The sequence below is a fragment of the Pristis pectinata genome, chromosome 20 (genome assembly GCF_009764475.1).
Source record: "Pristis pectinata isolate sPriPec2 chromosome 20, sPriPec2.1.pri, whole genome shotgun sequence".
NCBI lineage: Eukaryota > Metazoa > Chordata > Chondrichthyes > Rhinopristiformes > Pristidae > Pristis > Pristis pectinata.
Genome location: NC_067424.1, coordinates 26,634,511 through 26,654,694, shown reverse-complemented (window position 1 = coordinate 26,654,694; position 20,184 = coordinate 26,634,511). Strand labels below are relative to the sequence as shown.

Here is a 20,184-nt window from a genome sequence, read left to right as displayed (position 1 = left end):
TGCATTATTAAAAAGTACTCCTTTTTATTACTATATTGTTAGAAGTAAACAAGCAATACAGAAGTTTTAATTAGTTTAAAGTGATCATACAGATGCGTCCAGAATTGTTAGTACAGCAGTGAGTGGAGTGCAGTGTGACCCAGAGAAGTTGTCAAAGGTTTAAATTGGCTGATAGTTCAGAGCATGGATTCGGGCACAGTTCTAAGCTACCCCTACAACTTTCCCCAATTTGTTTCCTTTAAACCCAGCAGATTACATATCTGCTGAAGTTCTGTAAAATTATGGATGTGAAGAAAGTAAGGAACAGAAGGGACCTTATTCTTTCTGACTGTCTTCCATAAGCAGCTATAATGACATGTTATTGTCTGTGGTCCTCCAGAGCGGGGGAAGAAGTGGAATCGTAATCATGCCTCTTTACGTTTACTGATTTTGAAAGGTTGCAGCAGGAGATCTTCCTTACTCTAATATATTGTACAATGAATCCATTTCAGGAAAAACGTGCTTTGGAGAGGAAAGTTTCTGAAATGGAGGAAGAGCTAAAGGTATGATGTGGTTTCTCTTCAGTACTCTAGCATGATGAATACATCTGAAAACCCACACAATTTAATCCCCTGAATGACCAAGGTAATTGTTCATTCTTGATGCCAATTGCTGTTACATAATTTAGCCTCCTGTTGAGGTGTGAAAATGAATAAATTACAGAAAACTAAGCTGATCAAGGTTCTTAATACCATGTCCTTTTATGTATGTATCCAATGTAAATGGAGAAACATATGGATGTTCCCCCTTTTAAAACTATTCAACTTGTGGCAAAGCTTCCTTTAAATATAAAAGGTGAGAAATTCCCTTTCTCTATTCTATAAACACAGCTCCTTAACTCAAAACACAACAAACAAAACGTATTTCCTAATGAGGGATCAGCCAAAGAGGTATTGCTTATTCTTCACTTTGATGCTCATCATACTGAGCACTGCATTAAAACCAAGGCAATTCAGACTGCTAAAGTCCTATAAATTGTCTGGCTTGTAATCTTGGCAAAGGGGAGCATTGGGTTGCACATCCTATAATGGAACAATGTCTCAAGGCCACAGTTCCTAATCATTTCATTTTAACCTTCTGTAATGATGCTGGTGTCCAATTTCATTAATTTAGGAGCATAAGTAGCCTTCATGCTAGGTAATAGACACATATAATGAGGTGTGATGATTCAAGGTTCATTCCAAGCACTTGCCTAAAGTTACTATATCGGCATCAGGCATTTCAGCATGCCATTTATATAATCCTCATACACCTTCACATAAGGCTGATTTCCTTCCCTGCATTAGTGCAACACTTAAGGGGCTCTCCCCTTAAATTTACTTAACCTGCTGTTCTGCTTCTGATGGTGGATTATAATAGGGTTGGCAATCGTATGTTCAGTTGAAAATGGAAAGGATTTTAGTGAAAAATAGTAATACACTGTTGTCAGTTTACATTAATGGGGAAATGTACAAAATCCATACCACATTTTTAAAATGTTTATGTATGTAATTACTGTAAGTCAAGTTTGCTTTTGCTCTATTTTTGTGTTCCCATAGTAATCTTTCTGAATTTGACTACTGCACATCTTGATTTACTAATGAGTGTTGTAGAAGCTGCCTATTTTCCTCATCTGAGTGACTCATTGATTATTGAGACATACAAACGTCAGTGCATGTGGGAAGTGTGATTAACAGTATTCCAAAGTCAGTGAAGAAAAATCTCAAAATCTGGAATAAAACGCAAGTGCTAGAAATACCCTGCAGTTCAGGCAGCATCTGTGGAGATGAAGTAAGAATTGACATCTCAGGTTAATTGCCCTTCAGAAGTAGAGAAGTGAGGAACTAACTGTATTTTAAGTTCCATAAAAGCAGAGGGAATGCCTGTGAGAAGGTGGAGACCAAGCTTGTCCAGCTGACACCATTCTTATGGTGCCATCTAGTTATTAGATGAATGAGGACTGTTGAAAAGAGAAAATAGTATACAGTAAATGGCAGGACCCTTGGGAGCATTGATGTACAGAGGGATCTTGGGGTGCAAGTCCATAGCTCCCTGAAAGTGGCAACAACACAAGTGGATAAGGTGATAAAGATGACATACGGTATGCTTGCTTTCATTGATCAGGGTATTGAGATGAAAGTTGGCAACTCATGTTGCAGCTGCTTAAAATCTTGGTTAGGCCAAATTGTGTCCCGTTTCGGTTGCTGCATTACAGGAATAATGTGGAGGCTCTGGAGATGTGCAGAAGAGGTTCACCAGGATGTTGCCAGAGTTGGGGAGTATTATAAGAAGAGGTTGAACAAACTTGGATTGTTTTCACTGGAGCCTAGGAGACTGAGGGTGACCTGATAGAAGTATATAAAATTACAAGAGGGTGAATAGGGTAGATGGAATTATTTTCCCATGATGGAAATGTCAAATACTATAGGGCATAGCTTTAAGATGAGAAGGGGAAAGTTTAAAGGAGATTTTTTTTTTACAGAGAATGATAGGTGCCTAAAATGTGCTGCCAGGGGAGGTGGTGGAAACAGATATGACAGCAATGTTTAAGAGCCACTTAGACACATGAATAGGTCAGGAATTGAGGGATATAGGCCACGTCGAGAGAGAGAGAGCGCGGGAAAGTTAAAAGGAGATTTATGAGGCAAGTTTTGTTTACACAGTAGTAGGTGCTTGGAACGCACTCCCAGGGGACATCGGAGATGCAGATACAATAGCAATGTTTAAGAAGCATTTGGATAGACATGAACAGGCAGGGATTAGAGGGGCTATCGACCTTGTGCAGGCAGATGGGATTAGTTAATCACCATCATGATAGGCACAGACATTATGGGCTGAAGGGCCTCTTCCTCTGCTGTACTTCTGTATTCTTATAAGAAACAAAAGGACATGCTGGAACTGAGAGTCAGAACACAGCATTTGTTGGAAATCAGAAACAAGAGAATGCAACACTTACTTTGTCCCATCCCATTGTTCAGAGACTCAACCAGTTGTTCAGATGAAACCACAAATCCCTTGCATTTCTTCAACCTAGCATATTGCATTTGGTGCTAATGTTTGATTTAGATAAACCAAATGCAGATTGGGTGACTGCTTTGCAGAACACCTCAGTTTAGTTTGCAAAAGCAACCCTGAGCTTTGTCACCTGCCACTTATCAATACCACTCATATTTTGACCTCTCTCTTTGGCCTGCTACATTGTTCCAGTGAAGCCCTTTGAGGAACAGTGTTTCATCTGTGTAGGCACATTTCAGTATTGAGTCCCAAGTACTGCATTCAATGGTTTCAGATTCCCAGTTTTTTCTTTCTGTCTATATCAGAACTGGCCACTTCTGCCTGTCATCATTTGATTCAGTTTTCCTCCTCTTCTGTGTATAGTCAGGCCTGCTGGACATGTTCCATTGCCTCGCTGTTGGCAACAAATTACACAGACAAGGAATCATAATTGGAGCCTAACTGGTGTTCCTACTGCTAAATGAAGTTCATTGGTTTCAACCTATCAGATTTCCTTTGTTCTGCTCGTCCCTCCCACACCTCCTCTGCTACTAAAAACTAATGTGCTTTCTCTCATTCCCAGTTCTGATGAAGGATCGCAGACCTGAAGCATTAACTGCTTCTCTTGTCTGGCCCAAGTATTTCCAGCATTTTGTTTTTATTTCTGATTTTTAGCACTAGCAATTATTTCATTTTTCAACCATTGTGTCAGTTCAGAACTGGCCAGTTCTGCTGCGAGTTCATTTTTTTTTCTCTCTCCATAGATTCTGTTTGATCTGCTGAGTGTTCAACATTGTCTTTTTGTTTCAGATTCCTAGCAGAGTTCCAGCATGTTCTTTTGTTTTATTCCATTTTGTAACTTTTTCTTGACAGCATGAAAAGCACTGTGTTAAGTGGAGAGCCTTGGTCTCTACCCTATCACAGACATTCCCTTTGTCTCTGCAACTTAAAGTACACTTGCTTTCTCATTTCTCCAGTTCTGATCAAGGGTCATTACCCTAAAAGGTCAACTTGCTTTCACTCTCCTGCCTGATCTTAGATTATACATTTGGAGATATAGAAGCAGAAAAACGTGCAAGAGTAGGCCATTCAGCCCTTTGAGCCTGCTCCACCATTTAGTATATTTATAGTTGATCTTCTGTTTCAATACCATTTTCTCGTTCTCTCCCAGTAATGCCTTTTAGAAATCTATTACTTTCCTTCCAAAATATATTCAGTAACTTGGCCTCCACATTTTACCGTGGTAGAGAATTTCTCAGGTTTGCCATCGTATCGGTGAAGAAGTTTCTCCTTGCCTCAGCCCTGTATGTTTTGCCCCATATCCTGAGATTGTGATTCCTCGTTCTGGACCCCCAACCAGATGAAACAACCTTCTTGCATCCAGCCTGCCAAACTCTGGATGCTGGAAATGCAAAATAGATTTGATTTGAAGGTTTCCAACATTTTGTGGAATTTTCTGCTAATTTGTAGGCAATTCTATATTTTATGGGATGACTATCTTTTGGTTTAATATTAAAATATGTTTCAAGTTTCAAAGAAATCTGAAATAATTAATGTTTGCAAAGTTCCCCCTCTTTTTAATCACTGTCCACATTTTGTTTTGTTTCCATTTTTATTTCTCAGCAGAATGTTCCAGATAAAGCTGCTGCTTGCTCTGAGGCAATTAATTGGGCCTCTGCTAGCTGAAAATAGGCCCTTGACCCAGCCAGTTGACAATGCCTCTGGGTCCTCTGAGCAGCTTGAGATTGAACTTGCAACCTTCAATTCCCCCTTCCCCCAATGCCAACCCTTTCTCTATCCAAACAGGTGTTTCCGTTTGTCTGCTATCCCTGTGCTTTTTCACTTTGCATGTGCTGTTTGAAAAAAGGCGCAGTCTGACCTCTGGTTTACATCATTTTGCAATTCTAGCATAGATGTGCACTTAAAAGAAACATCTGTCATGAAGTATGCAGATTGTAGCCTTTGCATTGAAATAAAATCACAGTGCAATTTATTGCAAATCATACAGTTAGAACTATTTTTTCTAACCACAGTTTAAGAAATTCTGCCTCCCATCCCCCTTTACTGACCACCTAAGATCTATCCTGTCATTAAATCGTGGACATTTAAAGAACAGGATGAGGCCCATATCCATGCCAGCTAAAATAACTGTTATCTGTTTCTAGTCTTTGGTCTGTAGTCATTTAAGCTACAGCACATCAAGAGATCATCCTTGAATGTTTAGGGTTTTTCTCTCCACCACCCTCTAGGCATTAAGATCAAGAACTCAACGATCATTTCTCAACCCCCACCTTCTCCTCCCCCCCACCCCCCCCACCACCAAGTACTCCTGCCAATTACCTTGAACCTATGCCACCAACCATTCACCCCACCCCACCCCCACACCAACCTCCTCACAGTTTAGTAATTTGTCTGCAAGTTTATTCTTCTATCACACTGTGACCATCCAGTAGATCTATGATACCCTCCAGAAGTTTCATTGACCCTTTAGTTCCATTATTTCATCTTGGGTAATTTCATTTGTTCACCTTTTTAGCACATCATCTGTCCTTATTTATGAATTTTTTTTTATTAATCAGTTTGTGACTCCCTTCTTTAATCCCTATCTCAATTTTACCTGAAATTGACCATTCCACTCCTGTCCTTCTAGCTATGCTTCTGTAATTGTTATAAAATTGTCCTTCCATCTGCCTGTTCCTGCAGCTCATCAGCCTCAATGCCTAACCTCCTTGGATTGAAGAATATAAAATTATTCATAACCGGAAGAACTGTGGTCACTTCTTCCTTCCCTGTTATTTCAATTCTTTATAAGAATCCATAGCTTAAGAACTTTTCATTTTGGTAATTAAGACCATAGGTCTCTCTACCCAGTCAGAAGTCAATGCAGTGCATTAATTTGCCAAGCCACTAAGCATGCTGTCCTTTAAAGCATGATGATGAATGTTTGATAGTAATGACAAGGGTTTTATAGTCACTGATAAAATGACAGCGCTCACCTTTGATCTTGAAAGCTGCCTACAAGAATCTTAGTCTCAGGTATTAATTTCAGTTTTCCCAGCATTAATTGTAGTCAGGCTTCAGCTTTAGAGGAACAGTATCACATAGTAACAGTAATTTCATCAAGCAGGTTGAATAGTCAGGAGAATTGAAGAATTCGCTGAGGTATTAAACCAGGGTGTAAAAAGCATTAATTAATAAACACTAAATCATTTTATAGAACATGGATGTGGGATAAGTTAGGATATTATAAATACATTTTTTAATCATTTTGAAATTTTTTAGAAAAGAATTTTCAAACAATTATCCTGTAGGATTAGAATCTACATAAAGTTAGTTTTTCAGAACCAGAGAGGCTGTTTAGCCTTGTTTTATGAACAATAAGGCTAAATAAATCTCAAATCAATGAATCTAGTTGATGACAAAGGCTGCAATAGGGCCTCCCTGTCAAGATACAGGATTTCACAACTTCTAAATCCAGATGCAGGCTCTCGACCTGAAACGTAGACAATTCCTTTCTCGACCCGCTGAGTTCCTCCAACAGATTGTTGCTTCAGATTCTAGCATCTGCGGTCTCTTGTTTCCATTTCACAACTTCTGGATTTCCTTGCTTATTTGCACGAGATGTTCATCATTTTGGGGGGTGGGTGGGAGAGGTGGGATGGGATCTGGACATTGCCAGAATTTATTGTCATTTCCTAATTCCTTATGAGCTGTCGTTTTGAACCGTTGCAGTTCTGTTGGTGAAAGGACATCCACAGTGCTGTTGTGGAGGGAGATTCAGGATTTAAACCCAATACCAAAGGAGTGGAGTTGACAACGTCACCTGCTGATTGAGAGTAGATTGATTGGATAGAACTTACTCTCTCAATAGCTGTTTAATCATCCAACATCATTCGCAACTAGATGTAGTAAAGCTGCAGAGCTTTAATCTGATCTGTTGCTTAGACTTATTGCCTGCCATTTTTGCTGTTTAGCATACATGTGGTCTTACTACTTCAGGTTGGTAGCTCATTTTTAGATGTGCAGGGTGGAGCTCCAGAAGACCCTTCTGCACTCCTCATTGAACCAGGATCAGTCCCAGGCTTGACTGTCATGGTGGTGAGGGATATGCTAAACTCTGAGATTACAAGTTTTGCCAGTGCATCTTTCTGCACCTGCTAATGGTTCATAGTGCTCCTGGGTGCCAATTTAAAACTGCTGGATCTCTCCTGGGATGAAATCCAGTAGGTGTATCCCTCTTGTTAATTCACTCACTTCCTGCTGCAGATCCTGTCTGGCAGTTGTGTCTCTCTGGAGCCAGGTTTGGTCATAGGTGCTACCAAGTGACACTTGAAGGATATTGAAATTCTGTGCCCGTTCTACTTTGTCCTTCTAAGTGTTTTTTAAACATGGAGGACCACTGAGGGAGGTCGGTCATTGATAAACAGAAGGTGGTTCCTTACCCATACTTAACTGATTCATAAGACTTCATGGGTCAGTGTTGAGGACTCCCAGTACGACTCCCAGTACTACTCCCTCCCATCTGCATACTGCCGGGCCACCACTTCTACCATCTGACTTTTTGGTATGATGGGATGTATCCAGGGATTGTGGGGGGTTTGGTGGGGCAGGGGGCTGACAAATTGTTAGGAGTGAGTCTGTGACAGCATCTTTGTCAGTCTGTTGTTTGTGTACACCTCTCCCAATTTGGGCACCAGCCCCTAGATGTTTGCAAGGAGGATGTTGCATATTTGACTGGGCTGCAAATGACTTTACCCTGTCGGAATTTGTTGCCTTGATCAATGCCAGGTGATCCGTCTGATTTTATTCTTTGTTTCAATATTGCAGTAACGGTGCAACTGAGTGGTTTGCTAATGATTTCAGAGGGCAATTAAGAGTCAATGCCATTGGTAGATTTGGAGTTGCATATTCAGCAAAGATGATAAATGTCATTCCCTGAAGCACAGTAGGTGCCAGAGGTGCTTTAGCTTTCTGGGGTAGAGTAATAACAGTGAGTACTGACAGTTTTGCCATCATAAGGACTGCAAATCTTGGCCAATAAATCTTCTACATAATGGATATTTAATTCAAAGAAATACCAGTTCTATAAACATCTGTTGTCATCCATATCTCCTCATTCTCTGGGGTAATTCGCATGTGCTCATATTCCCAAAAGTTTGTGCAGTTTAGTTTTGTATTTTTTGATCATGTAAAATTTTCTGTTTGGTTCTAATTTATAATTCCCTGAATAAAAGCAATTTCTCTGAAGGATTTATAATGCTCTGTGTTAGAAACAAATTTGAATAGAAAGAACTACCAAAACCTTGAACCAGATAAATCTGAAGTAAATAATATGATACAAAAAAACTGTTTTAAAATCCAGTTTCAGAAATAGTCCTCATTCTCCAAAGTCATTAAATAGACTTAGATGCAGATTGATTTGATGTTGAACCAAAGGATTTTTTGCTAACCTATTTGACATTCTTTTGTTAAACATAGGTTAATTCAAATTTAATCATTCCCTCAATACTTGTTTCAGAAATTAACAATTCACCATTTTTTTTATTTCTTTGTATGCATGAAGATTTTTTTTTCCGCAGAATATTTTGGTATTTATTTGCAGAACATTTGATGTGCCCGAAGAAAAACTGAATAATTTAATGACCTGCATGCCTGAACCTTAAAGCATTGTCTGGGCCATCTTACTCCAAAAGTGGCGCTGTTTACAGCAGTCAAAGATTTTAGGGCTGCAGAATTCAGAGATCAGACTACAAAAACAGTAAAAATAAAAGTAAGCAGGGTCCAAAGCCTTAATTAGTAGTTGTCTTGCAATGTGGATGAACCACACACGAGTTGATCTTTTTTATCATGCCCTACGTCAGATTCTTATTTGCAACATTGTTTTTTTTTAAACAGAAGTCTGTCTTATTAGCAGCTTGAGCTTACGTTCCTTTTAACTTTATTATACTTGTGAATTTCAGATACTTTGAGCAGATGTAAAAACTCCAGACTCTAATATTTTGCCACAAATTCATAAAAATATAACCTATCATTTTTGTGCTTTTTTTGGTATCTTGGTGTTTACAGATTCCTTTCTTTTACTAATTTCATATATGATGTGAAGAAATAACCCAGTGAGGCACATCAGGCGCTTCAGTAACTATCTTCTGAAATCTTAAGAGGAAGTGAAGCCAGAATCTGATCAGGGTTCAACACATTAAGAATTTGATCCAGAAATGTGGTGTAGCTTGTGGGAACATCTGCATCCACTGTGTGGGTTTCATTTTAACTGCTTTGAATTATAGAGCTGAACATGTTGTGGAGTCGTTTTAAGTATAATGAGAAATCTCGAAAGCTATGCAAGGTTACAATTTATTCTATACATTTTATCTATTGCACTTCAGAATTATTATAATGTTGCTCACTGGAAATCTTTTAGTTTAAAAGCCTTATTTCCCAAAAAAAAGTTCTTGTTACTCAGCTGGGGAATTCTAGTGCTGGAAATAAACAATTTTTTTTCCCATATTGAATGGCGGCAACAACAACACTCCCACATCAGATGTAGCAAGGTTAATGGTACTCCAACGAACAACATGGTCTGTAACTTCAACTATAACTTCGGCAATCTCTCATGTACAAACACGAAACATTTTCAGTTTTTATGTCAGTCATCCTGAAGAGAAATTGGGAGGGTTTTAACTTGCTATTTGCTAACACATGGGAGCAAGTAAGTTGGTATGTCCACTTTTTAAATATTTATTTTCATGTTTACTTTATAGTGGATTTCACCCGTGTGCTGCTGAAAGAATATATGCCTTACAGAAATAAATTGCAATATTTGTTCATTGTCAGTACTCAGTGTTTTCTGGAAATAGAGATTTAAGGAGTAGTTTGATACAATTAACTGGCATGTATACTTCGACAAATAGACAGTCCATTGGGTTTGGTTTATTATTGTCACTTGTACCAAGGTACAGTGAAAAACTTGTCTTGCATACTGTTCATAAGATAAATTCATTACACAGTGCATTTAGGTAGAACAAGGTAAAACGACACAATGCAGAATAAAGTGTCACAGCTGCAGAGAAACTGCAGTGCAGGCAGACAATAAGGTGCAAGGTCATGACGAGATAGATTTTGAGGTCAAGAGCCCACCTCATCATATTATGGGAACCGTTCAATAGTCTTATAACAGCAGGATAGAAGCTGTCCTAGAGCCTGGTGGTATGTGGAATTAGGATCAAGCTCTCCTCTCTAGAATCTTTGAAAACCCCGAATGAAAAGAGTAACCTCAAGGTCAATTTACTTAGTATATTTTTACATTTGTTCTCGCACTCTCTCAGAGAGAAGTGGAGCTTTATTACACTTTAAAATTGTCATGAAGTCATGGAGCGATACAGCACAGAAACAGGCCCTTCAGCCCACCAAGTCCACATTAGCCATCAACCATACATTTACTCACATCCTATGTCAATCCCATATTCCCATCAACTCCCTCTAGATTCGACCACTCGCCTATGCTACTGCCCATCAGAATGGGTTTCGGACAAAGATAGAAGACTGAAAAATAGGGATCACACTTGCCGTCTGAATGGAGCTGATTTGGCCTCATTGTAGAGCACACCACATCATGAGCAATGAATATAGTGTACTAAATGGAAAGGTGCGTAAATTGTTGCTTCACCCAGAAGTATATTTGTGTTTGTGGATTGTAGGATGGAGGAGGTAGTGCCGGTATTCCATCTCCTGTGGTTGTAGAGGAAGTTGCCATGGGATGTGGGGGTGGGTATTTATGGTGATGGGAGAATGTATCAGTGTATTCCAGAGGGAAGGGCAGATTCAGAAGAGGGGAAGATGTGTTTGGTAATGACATCTTATTAGAGGTGTCAGAAATGGCAGGTGTGGATATTCATGGTATGGAAGGTGAGAACAAGATGAGCCCTTTTATTGTCCTGGCAAGAAGGAAAAGTAAGCGGAGGTGAGAATTTAAACTGACGTGGAGGGCTCAACTAGCTTATAGTGGGGAGAATGTCCATTTGAGGAAAAGGATCTCTCATTGGTAGATGTGGAAGGTCAGAGCAGTTGCAATGGAGGCAGGGAACCTGGAAGAATGGAATTTGCATCAATACTAGGAGCACACTGAGCACTGAGAAGATGTGTAGAAGTCTGTGACCTTGCTGCGAATGCTGCCTTGAAATGGAGGAAGGAAATGTATTCGAGGGTGAGAGAATGCTGAAAATTAGCAGCAAAGTTCATGATTTTTTTTCTTCAAATGAAGATCAGGAACTGGCAACAATACATCAACCTACTGAAAGAAATGAATGACAAGAAACAAGTAGGATTAAAGTAGGGAAAGTTCCATGTGTCCCACAATAGTTTGGACAAATATAAGCTCCAATAAACAACTCTTATTTGAAGAAAGGAGTGGAATTGGAGAAAAAGATGTTTGAAGTGAGAAAACTCAGCCAGGAGAGGTGGGTGCTAGAAGGAGTGGTTCCTCCATTCAAAATAGTAGTCCTGGGTGAGAAAAAAGCCAGGCTGTCATTGTGTGGATTGGGCAAACAGTGAAAATGATAGGCTAGAGAATTGGAAAAGTAGCACAAAGGGATGAAAGATTATTGACTTGAATAGTTAACTCTGTGTCTCTTGCCATTTGACTGTTGAATATTCATTTTTTGTCAGATTTCCAAAATCCACATCACGGGTTTTTTTTGTAATGTTGAACCCCTCTTTCAACTTTCCCTTTGGCTGCAGTAGTGCCATTTTAAATAAAGCCATTTGAGGGTTTTTCCACTATCAGTCATTTCGATCATCTTTTTCTACAGTACTTTGCATCATTGTTAATTCACTGATAGTTTATCTGTTGTACTCTACACTTGGATGAATTTTATAACTAAGGAGAGGTCATTTTGAATCCAAAATAATTTTAAACAGTAATTTTTAGGTATTGAAACCAAATGCTGTAATTATCTACACTTAAAATATATATTGCTGTAGTAAGGTGGTCTGTGCCCTCATGCTGCTACTGTATCATCCTGCCCTTTTAGTTTAAAGTGTAGTCTTTTTGAACTGAGTTGATTTTTGCAGTGCTTGGTCGGAAGATTTTTTTTCCAATGGTAAGCTTAAAGCTTTTTTTTAAATTAGTTACATATACTTTTTATTAGTTCATACATTGCCCAGCCTTATTTTGTGCCATACATTTCAATTTACTACTTGTTTGAAGGGCAAGGGAAAAGATTTGATCTGATCGGGAAGGAAGTATGTCATTGTGCTTCTGCTTATTGTGATAAAATACCATTCCTAATAAGAACTTGAGACTCCTACCAAAGGAGCCTCCCCCAGTTTTTTCTCAACATGGCAGTGCTCCAAAACAGCTTATTAGGATAGCTACTTAAAATTGCTGAGACTATAATTGACAGAAAATAGATTTAAAAAATATTGGTATTATTAATCCATTTCTTTTGGGCAATATGAGTAAAACATTATTATATAAAATGTATAAGATAAGATCTTTATTAGTCACATGTACATCGAAACACAGTGAAATACATCTTTTTGCGTAGTGATTTTTGGGGGGCAGCCCGCAAGTGTCGCCACGCTTCCGGCGCCAACATAGCATGCCTATAACTTCCTAACCTGTACATCTTTGGAATGTGGGAGGAAACCGGAGCACCTGGAGGAAACCCACACAGACACGGGGAGAACGTACAAACCCCAGAACAACAAATTATCCTTTACCACAGCCTGCCTTGCCCGTTTAATGAAATTAATGAATTCCATTTAAATGTGTATTTTTTTAAGATGTAATTAGAATTTACTTCTAATTCAATATAATTAACAAATATTACTACATATTGGTGATGTCATCTGACAATGGTACACCAAACAAATTGATCAGAATTTACAAGGGATGTAAGATTTCCTGATAGTGTGATAATTCCTTGGGCAGGAAATGGAGAAGTATTTTATCCATTGGTAATTCAACATGCTTCATGACATCACTGTAGTGTGTCAGAATTATTGAAGCCACAGTTGAAAACCACCTGTATTTCCTGCAGAGCATATGCAACATTATGCAGAATTGTCATCAGGTTAATGAAGTGTGCAAAGTATTGGGATGTTTTGGAGATCAATTTTCCAACTTATTCAATTTACAATAGTTTTAAAAGATATTGAAATGTTGTTAAATTCTTTGCATGTTCCCCTTTTTTAAAAATGCCTCCCAGAACGTCATCTTTAAGGAAAGACCAGCTACCTATTATTTTTATTATTGTTGCTCTGTGGGTTCTAATGACACATCTTCAGCAGAAATCTAAAACAAGACATAAGAAATAGAAGGCAGCTGCCATTTGGCCCCTTTTGCCTTCTCTGTCACTCAACAAGATCTTTGGTATACCATCTTGGCACCAATTTCCTATACTTTGAGTTGCATGGAAATTATATATAAATCTGCACAACTGAGGTTTGTAAATTCCAAAATAACACATTACTTCTCCATTTCCCAACTTGAGGCATTTATCATATTTCCTTGCTACCCGTAACTTTTATCCTCTTTCAAGACTTGTGGAATTTAATGGATATTAACATAAAAATGTGCCTCTATGGTAAATTGCTTTTATATCTACTGAAATATTTTCACAACATAAATGGGATAAATATTTAGCAAATGATCATGATCGTCTCTATTAAGGTGCAGTGCTGAAGGTTTTGTTAATGCATAATTCAGAATAATTTTTCCATAAACTTGCATTTAGCTTGTAATACCATTCAATTCTCTATCATAGGGAAGGTCTTATTTCACTACTTTCAATCCTCTGTGCATCTCCAGACTCCTAATGTGTGTTGTTACTCAGTGCTGCCATCAATAGGATTTTCCAGAGATACAAGTTCACCATTACACTGGATTTTGCTGCCAATTTCAATGAAAGCGATGGTCATTTTGCATCTTTAAAACTGTGGCTTTAGTAATGGTATTTTTCAAATTTTGTCATCAATAATTTCATTTAAATTATTAAATTTTGTATGCTTGATTGTATGCTTTATATCATGTATATAGTTGATTTTTTAAAATATTATCTTCTGGAGATACTTGGAACGAAGGGATCTGGAACTGAGAGCAGCTCAATTTTGCTGTTTTCCTTGAGTTTTAGGACTGGAAAGTGTCTCTTTCATTGAGAGAGAGCTACATTTTAATTTTTTTAAATGGGCTTGCATTCAATTTGAAAATGTCCATTACTGAAACAATTTGGGACACATTTACCAAAACATTTATTTCATCATACAAACGTGCAGTTTTTAAAAAAAAATGTAAAATTAAGCACCATTCACTTCCAATGAAACATTTTTTTTTACATTGCATGATTGGTTCTGCTGCAGTTACAGTCCGAGTTTATGTTGCCTTCTGTTTATTTTGCAGTTGGTTTGCTTACTTGCCGAATCCTAAAACACCCACAGTATTTGATGTGACCGTAACATACCCACCTCCTTTAAGATGATTAAAACATGTCTGTAGAGGGTGGAGGGGTAATAGCAGAAGGTTGATTGTGGTTATGCCAGATTTGCTTTCTGTCCCAATAACAAATACGAAGATTGAGATTTGCTGTGCCTCACCCAGTGGAGGGGCTATTTCCAATGTTTAGCATTTGTTTCCAATTGGGATTGAAATTAATCATCTGGGTAAACAGTGTTTCTTTCTGTCTGGATTGACAGCTGTTACTTTCCATAGCTTTACATGAGACTTCAGTTGCCACTTATTGCTTCTAAAGGCATTCAGACTGAAGCTCTAGTAATTTCACTACAGCTATACAATAGGGTTAAATTGAAGGCTGTTTAATATCAAGAGAATGCACAGGAAATTGAAGGCTGATGCTTGTTTATTATTAATAGTTCCTAATAACTATAGACTATACATATCTCTCAAATAAAAACCAAAAATGCTACAAATACTCAGCAGGTCAGGCTGCATCTGTGAGAAGAGAAACATTCAACACTTCAGGTTGAGGACCCTTTGTCAGAACTGAATATGTATCTCTCTCTGCTTCCTGATAGAATATATTTAATAAAACTGCTGCTTTCTCTTTGCAGGTTTTAACCGAGTTGAAATCAGATAATCAAAGGCTGAAAGATGAGAATGGAGCACTAATTCGAGTAATAAGTAAATTGTCAAAATGAAGGATGCCTTTTGGAGCAGGAGGCAAGAAAAATAAAACCAACAATGAGCCTACTTGCTCTGTAAAGGAGCTATCACAATAGTTTCCTCAGCAATGGGAAGATTCTGACTGTTCATGGCTTTCTCCATCCATTTGATGTCTGAAGTTTGTTCAGGTTATTATTCTACTCATCAATTACAAGGTCTTCAGTGATGCATTTGGGGAGAAAATACTAACTTTTGAACAAAAAAAAGTCACATCCATATTTGTTAAGGGAACACTTGCAGCTTATCACAATTGAGCCACGTCCTGTAGTGTTTCAGATATGATTTTGAGAAATGCCTTTCACTACCACACCTGCTCAGTCACATTAACAGTGCCCCTCAATCAGTCAGCTGCATGTTGATGAACATTTCTGCTATGCAGTATTCACTTTGCACAGTAATTAAAATCACTGCAAAACATGGCTTGTTCCTTTTAAAGTTTAAAACAAAAACCATCAGCTAGACTGTATGGTACAGAAAGTATTAATTGTACGTGCAATATGCTGTTTTATTATTTTAACATGATACTCGTATTCAATTCAGCTGCCTCCTTTCACTTTGTTTTATTTACTTTTTATTGTCAGCAGTGAATTCTCCTTTTCAGTTTTGTATTCAAAGCTTTGAGATGGTCATTAGCCTTTGGTCGTCTCTTTCTGAAGTAAAATATGTGAAGTGATGTTGATGGTTTCCAACCTTTTTTGTCTCTTTCTTCCCTCCACCCCCTCCCCCCCACCCCCTCCCCCCAAACACTGACTCTGGATCAATGTTTATCCCATCCAGGCAGCAGTTAATCAAAGAAAAAGTCTGATTCAGATTAAGGCGGCTTATTGGGGCAAATTCAAAGATGCATTAAACACGAGCTTGCTGGTTCTACATTTTTCTCTTGACACTTTTTTGTGCTTCATCTCATGTCACACAAAGCTAATTTTAGGTCAGACTTCGAGAATTATTTTGCTCTTGACTATACACTTGAGGAATATTACAACTTTATAGGCTCAATGGTATTTTTTTCTTTAATCTTTTCATTGCATGCTGAGCAATATACTGTATCTCCTATGTACTACTACAGATGTTTAAAACAAAATGGTACTTTTCTATAGAGAGCACCTCGTTACTTATACAATGGAGTTCAGGGAAAGGATCCATTCAAAAACCCATGGTATAGTCCTTAAACTGATGGAATTCACAAACAAATCAAGTATTTGTAGAGTGCTTTCCATGGCTAAAATGTCTAGTGTAGGCAATTCCAATAGGGTACTGAAATCAGTGTGTGTGTGTGTGTGTGTGTGTACATATATATACATTCTCAATGGTACCAAAAAGGCTGTCAGTTTTGTGTTTTTTGTTTACCTTAATCAAGCCTACAGGTTACTAAAAACGCATCGGGTGGTTTTTATTTTAAAAACCCTGTAAAATGGACCTTGCAGTAGTATTGCTGCTGAATAGAATGCAAAAGGACTAAAATATTAACAGTCCTTTAAACAGCATAAAGATTATGTACATATGAGATCTTCACAGGAGGGTTCATACTGCTGGGAATTTACAATATGCAGCTGTTGGTGGCCTTTTTAAAAACTATGAATATATTATTAGATATCATTTAGTGTTATAATTTGAACATTTGTCACATGTTGGGGAATGTACATGTGGGAAATGTGCACATTATTTAAAGCTTGTAAACACATCTGTATTTTATGGTTAAATAGACCACTAAGTTCAGGTTTAAAATTACATTGTACAGCTATTCTATGTAAATGAAAAGAACTAAACACATTGTCACCTTTGCAAATGCTTCTATTAAATGTGAGTCTCTTATTGCTCTGATACAATAAGTATATTAAATTCTTGTGATGCTTTTGATTCTAAGGTTGGAAGTACTGTATTATACATGATGTGCAGCTTGTGTAAGACGGAGTTTTGTGCAGATACAAGGTCATTCTTCTGATGTGCTTATTATTAGAATTACCTTTAGATTTATAATTGCCTAGAGAAAACTAGACTTTGGACTTCCATGAGGTATTGAAATTTGCTTTGGCCCAGTTCACTGTACAGTACGATAAAAGGGTTGATTGTATCAACCAGTGGATGAGGATTTTACCTCTGGTTACGTTTGCTAGTCATGGTTGATAAATGTCAATACCTGGCAGTTCAACAATAAAATGTATTTAAGACTTTACAAGAGGAGTAACGGTTAATTGACACTTTCTTTGCAAGTGTCATGACCAGGCAATGCAATGCAAATTAAACTAGTAAAATGAGTTTGTTGCACTCCAATGTTTAACTTGAGAGCAAGTTTGCCAGTGGGAATGGAGAGAGAGGTTGGAAAGTGGCTATCTGAAACATTTAAACAAATTGGTGGACAAACTAGAATTGAATGACTTAAGAGTTTCTAAATTGCCAGGTTAAGATGCAATTAACTTGTGGAGAGTATTCATAATTTTCAAAATGGCATCCTTTCCTTTTATTCCCATCATCATCCTTTCCAATTACATATGCAGCAACCTGCTCCAAGAACACTGCTGGTGACTTACAGCTGGCCCACAAGGGTGTACAAAAGCTACTTAATGATGGCTCGTCAGTGCTTCCGTCCCTCTGTGAAATGTTCATTTTTTTAATAGTGTCTCCCATAACAGCCCACAAGGAAATGATGTAAAGTTGCCTTAAATATTTGATTGAAATTTGATTTTTAAGGAATTGTTCCAATGTTTTGATAGGTCTATCAGTTTTGATACTCATGCAGTCTGTATTCCATATAATTAAAGTCACTTGCATTGTATATTTTACTCTTTTTTTTAAATATGACCTTTTTAAATGTCCCTTGTTCCAAATGGTTAAAATAGGCTAAATCTAAAGTCCTGCAGACCCTGGACAATTGATTTAAAAGTTGACGGTGCAATGGGCATCTAGAGATGTTACAGATGATCAGTTTACTTCCCAGGAGTGCATGCAAGATGAGAGACACCACTATTGCTTTTTTCAAGTGGTTTCAAATTATATTTTCCACATTTCATGGTTATGGATTTCATGACGTTATCTTTAAAGCTACTGGAGCCTAAATAGCATATAATGTTGATCCAATCTTATGTTACCAGTTTTTAGTTCTGATTGATGCCATGAGAAAATGGGGGTTTCAGTGCATTCAGTATCTGAAGCCCTGATTTTTAAGCTCCATACTCCTGCAACTACGTTGTTAACGTTACTTGGGTAGTTCTGTAGTTCACACTGTACTTGTCCACGACTTCTAGAGTTGTTGTTCCGTGATTGAGACTACCATAGACTTTGCAGTGAAACCAACATGAGAGGTTAAATAGAATCAAATTTACCCACACTACCCCCATTGATGGTCACTCATAAGATATAAGATATCTACATTGCATTGTAAATTTACATTGCATTGTAAATGAATCAGAATCTGTGTTCTCTGCCCTGGCAACTGCTAGAATCTGACTTGTAGTTTCAGGTGGTGCCTTTTACCAAAACCCCCTGGTGTTAAACTGATGTGCTTGTTTCCATAATTGCATTTTGCTGATCTACTTTTAGCTAAAAACCAGAAGGATAAACTGTTACTATTGTTTCCTTCCTGACAAACATTGCTTTTGGTACATGTTTTAAAAATGTAAATAACTAAGGTTTAATTATCAGGCGTACTTTGCTGTAAGTGAATGATGATACCAAGGTGGCCATTGTTAAAATATATTTTTCTACTTTATATCCTCCTGGTCTCAGCCTTGCCCTTAACAGCATCATGTAATTTGGATGCTGGGAAAACTGCGGGCAGATTTTTAATTTGTGATATAGCAACAGTTCAAGTTGACTCACTGCCTTATAACTAGCTTGGTAAGGGGCATCATGTTCCTAGGTCCTTGCTTCAGAAGAAGGGATATGATATTTATATTTCAAAACTTCTCATGGTCTACAAGGCATGTATATCTGTGGGAAAACATATTTCCCCTCACCTTTTAAAAGCTTAATAATGAACTAAATTTTGCACTATAACTGATCAATTTTGGGTCAGTAATGGTTTGTATAAGTGTTCCTAAGATGCCTGGGGTGGGAGGACTGTGAGGAGGGAGGGGAAGTCACAGATGTGAGAAATCCATAATGTGCCGGTCAGCATCTAAAAGAAGAAAGCCAGGGTTAATTGTTGTGATCCCTTCATCAGATATCTCATCAATGTATTGTTTTTTATTTGGATCAGCAAGTGACTAAAGACTTTCATTGGGCCGTTAGTACAATATTTTTCATTGCACAGCCAGACCCAGTATCCTGAGGTAAAAGTTTTTACTGTGATCTAAAGCTCTCAATATCAGCATCTCAGCAAGATGCAACTGATCCATAATAGTAGTTAACTGCAAATTGTGTAAATTAGTGCAAAACAGATGTGTTTTATCAACAGGCAAGTCTGGAATGTTCAGAAAACAGTTCACCCATTCATACATACCTGCTTTGGTTCATTTTTCAAACCAGTAATTCTATCCAGGTTTTTATTGGCATTTTAGCATTCTTTTAACATTTGTAACCAGATTTTGGTGCACTGCAAACTGTTGTGTGATTCATGTGTATGTTTTAAGTAATGTGTGTGTGCGTGTTTGTAATTTACATCAGTTCAGATTTTATGAAGTTTATTTATTGGTCTGTGCATTGAGTTGGTATCTGCTTACAGAAATCTTCACATCTTGTATCTGCATGAAACTGGCTTCAATAAACTGCAGAAAAATGTATTTTGTCAAATATAAATAAATACATTTTAAATATGTTTGTGTACCATGAATTTTATACCATGTGTTGTAATACTTTAAATGAGGTGCTTTATTATTTCATGAAGGAGTACAGTGCACCTTCAGAACACTTTAACCCATACCAACATGCTTTAATTGTCAGTTGCTATTTGAGAACTTTTTTCTTCTAATCTATCCTGTGCTGCATGTAATAAAAACAGTGGGAGATGATAGCCCCCAGCTATTTGTGTATAAACTGCAAGATTGACTGTTGGTTCTTTG

At 37.7% G+C, this 20,184-nt stretch overlaps 1 protein-coding gene across 1 annotated transcript in view; it reads left to right on the top strand.

Moving 5' to 3' along the window:
- The window catches only part of LOC127580862 (protein phosphatase 1 regulatory subunit 12B-like), a 188,362-nt gene extending 168,470 nt beyond the window's left edge, over positions 1 to 19,892 (top strand). The window contains 2 exon segments of the mRNA XM_052034817.1: positions 492 to 542; positions 15,076 to 19,892. Of these exon segments, the coding sequence (XP_051890777.1) occupies positions 492 to 542; positions 15,076 to 15,162 (138 nt within the window). The 3' untranslated portion in view covers positions 15,163 to 19,892.
- The last annotated feature ends 292 nt before the right edge of the window (positions 19,893 to 20,184 follow it).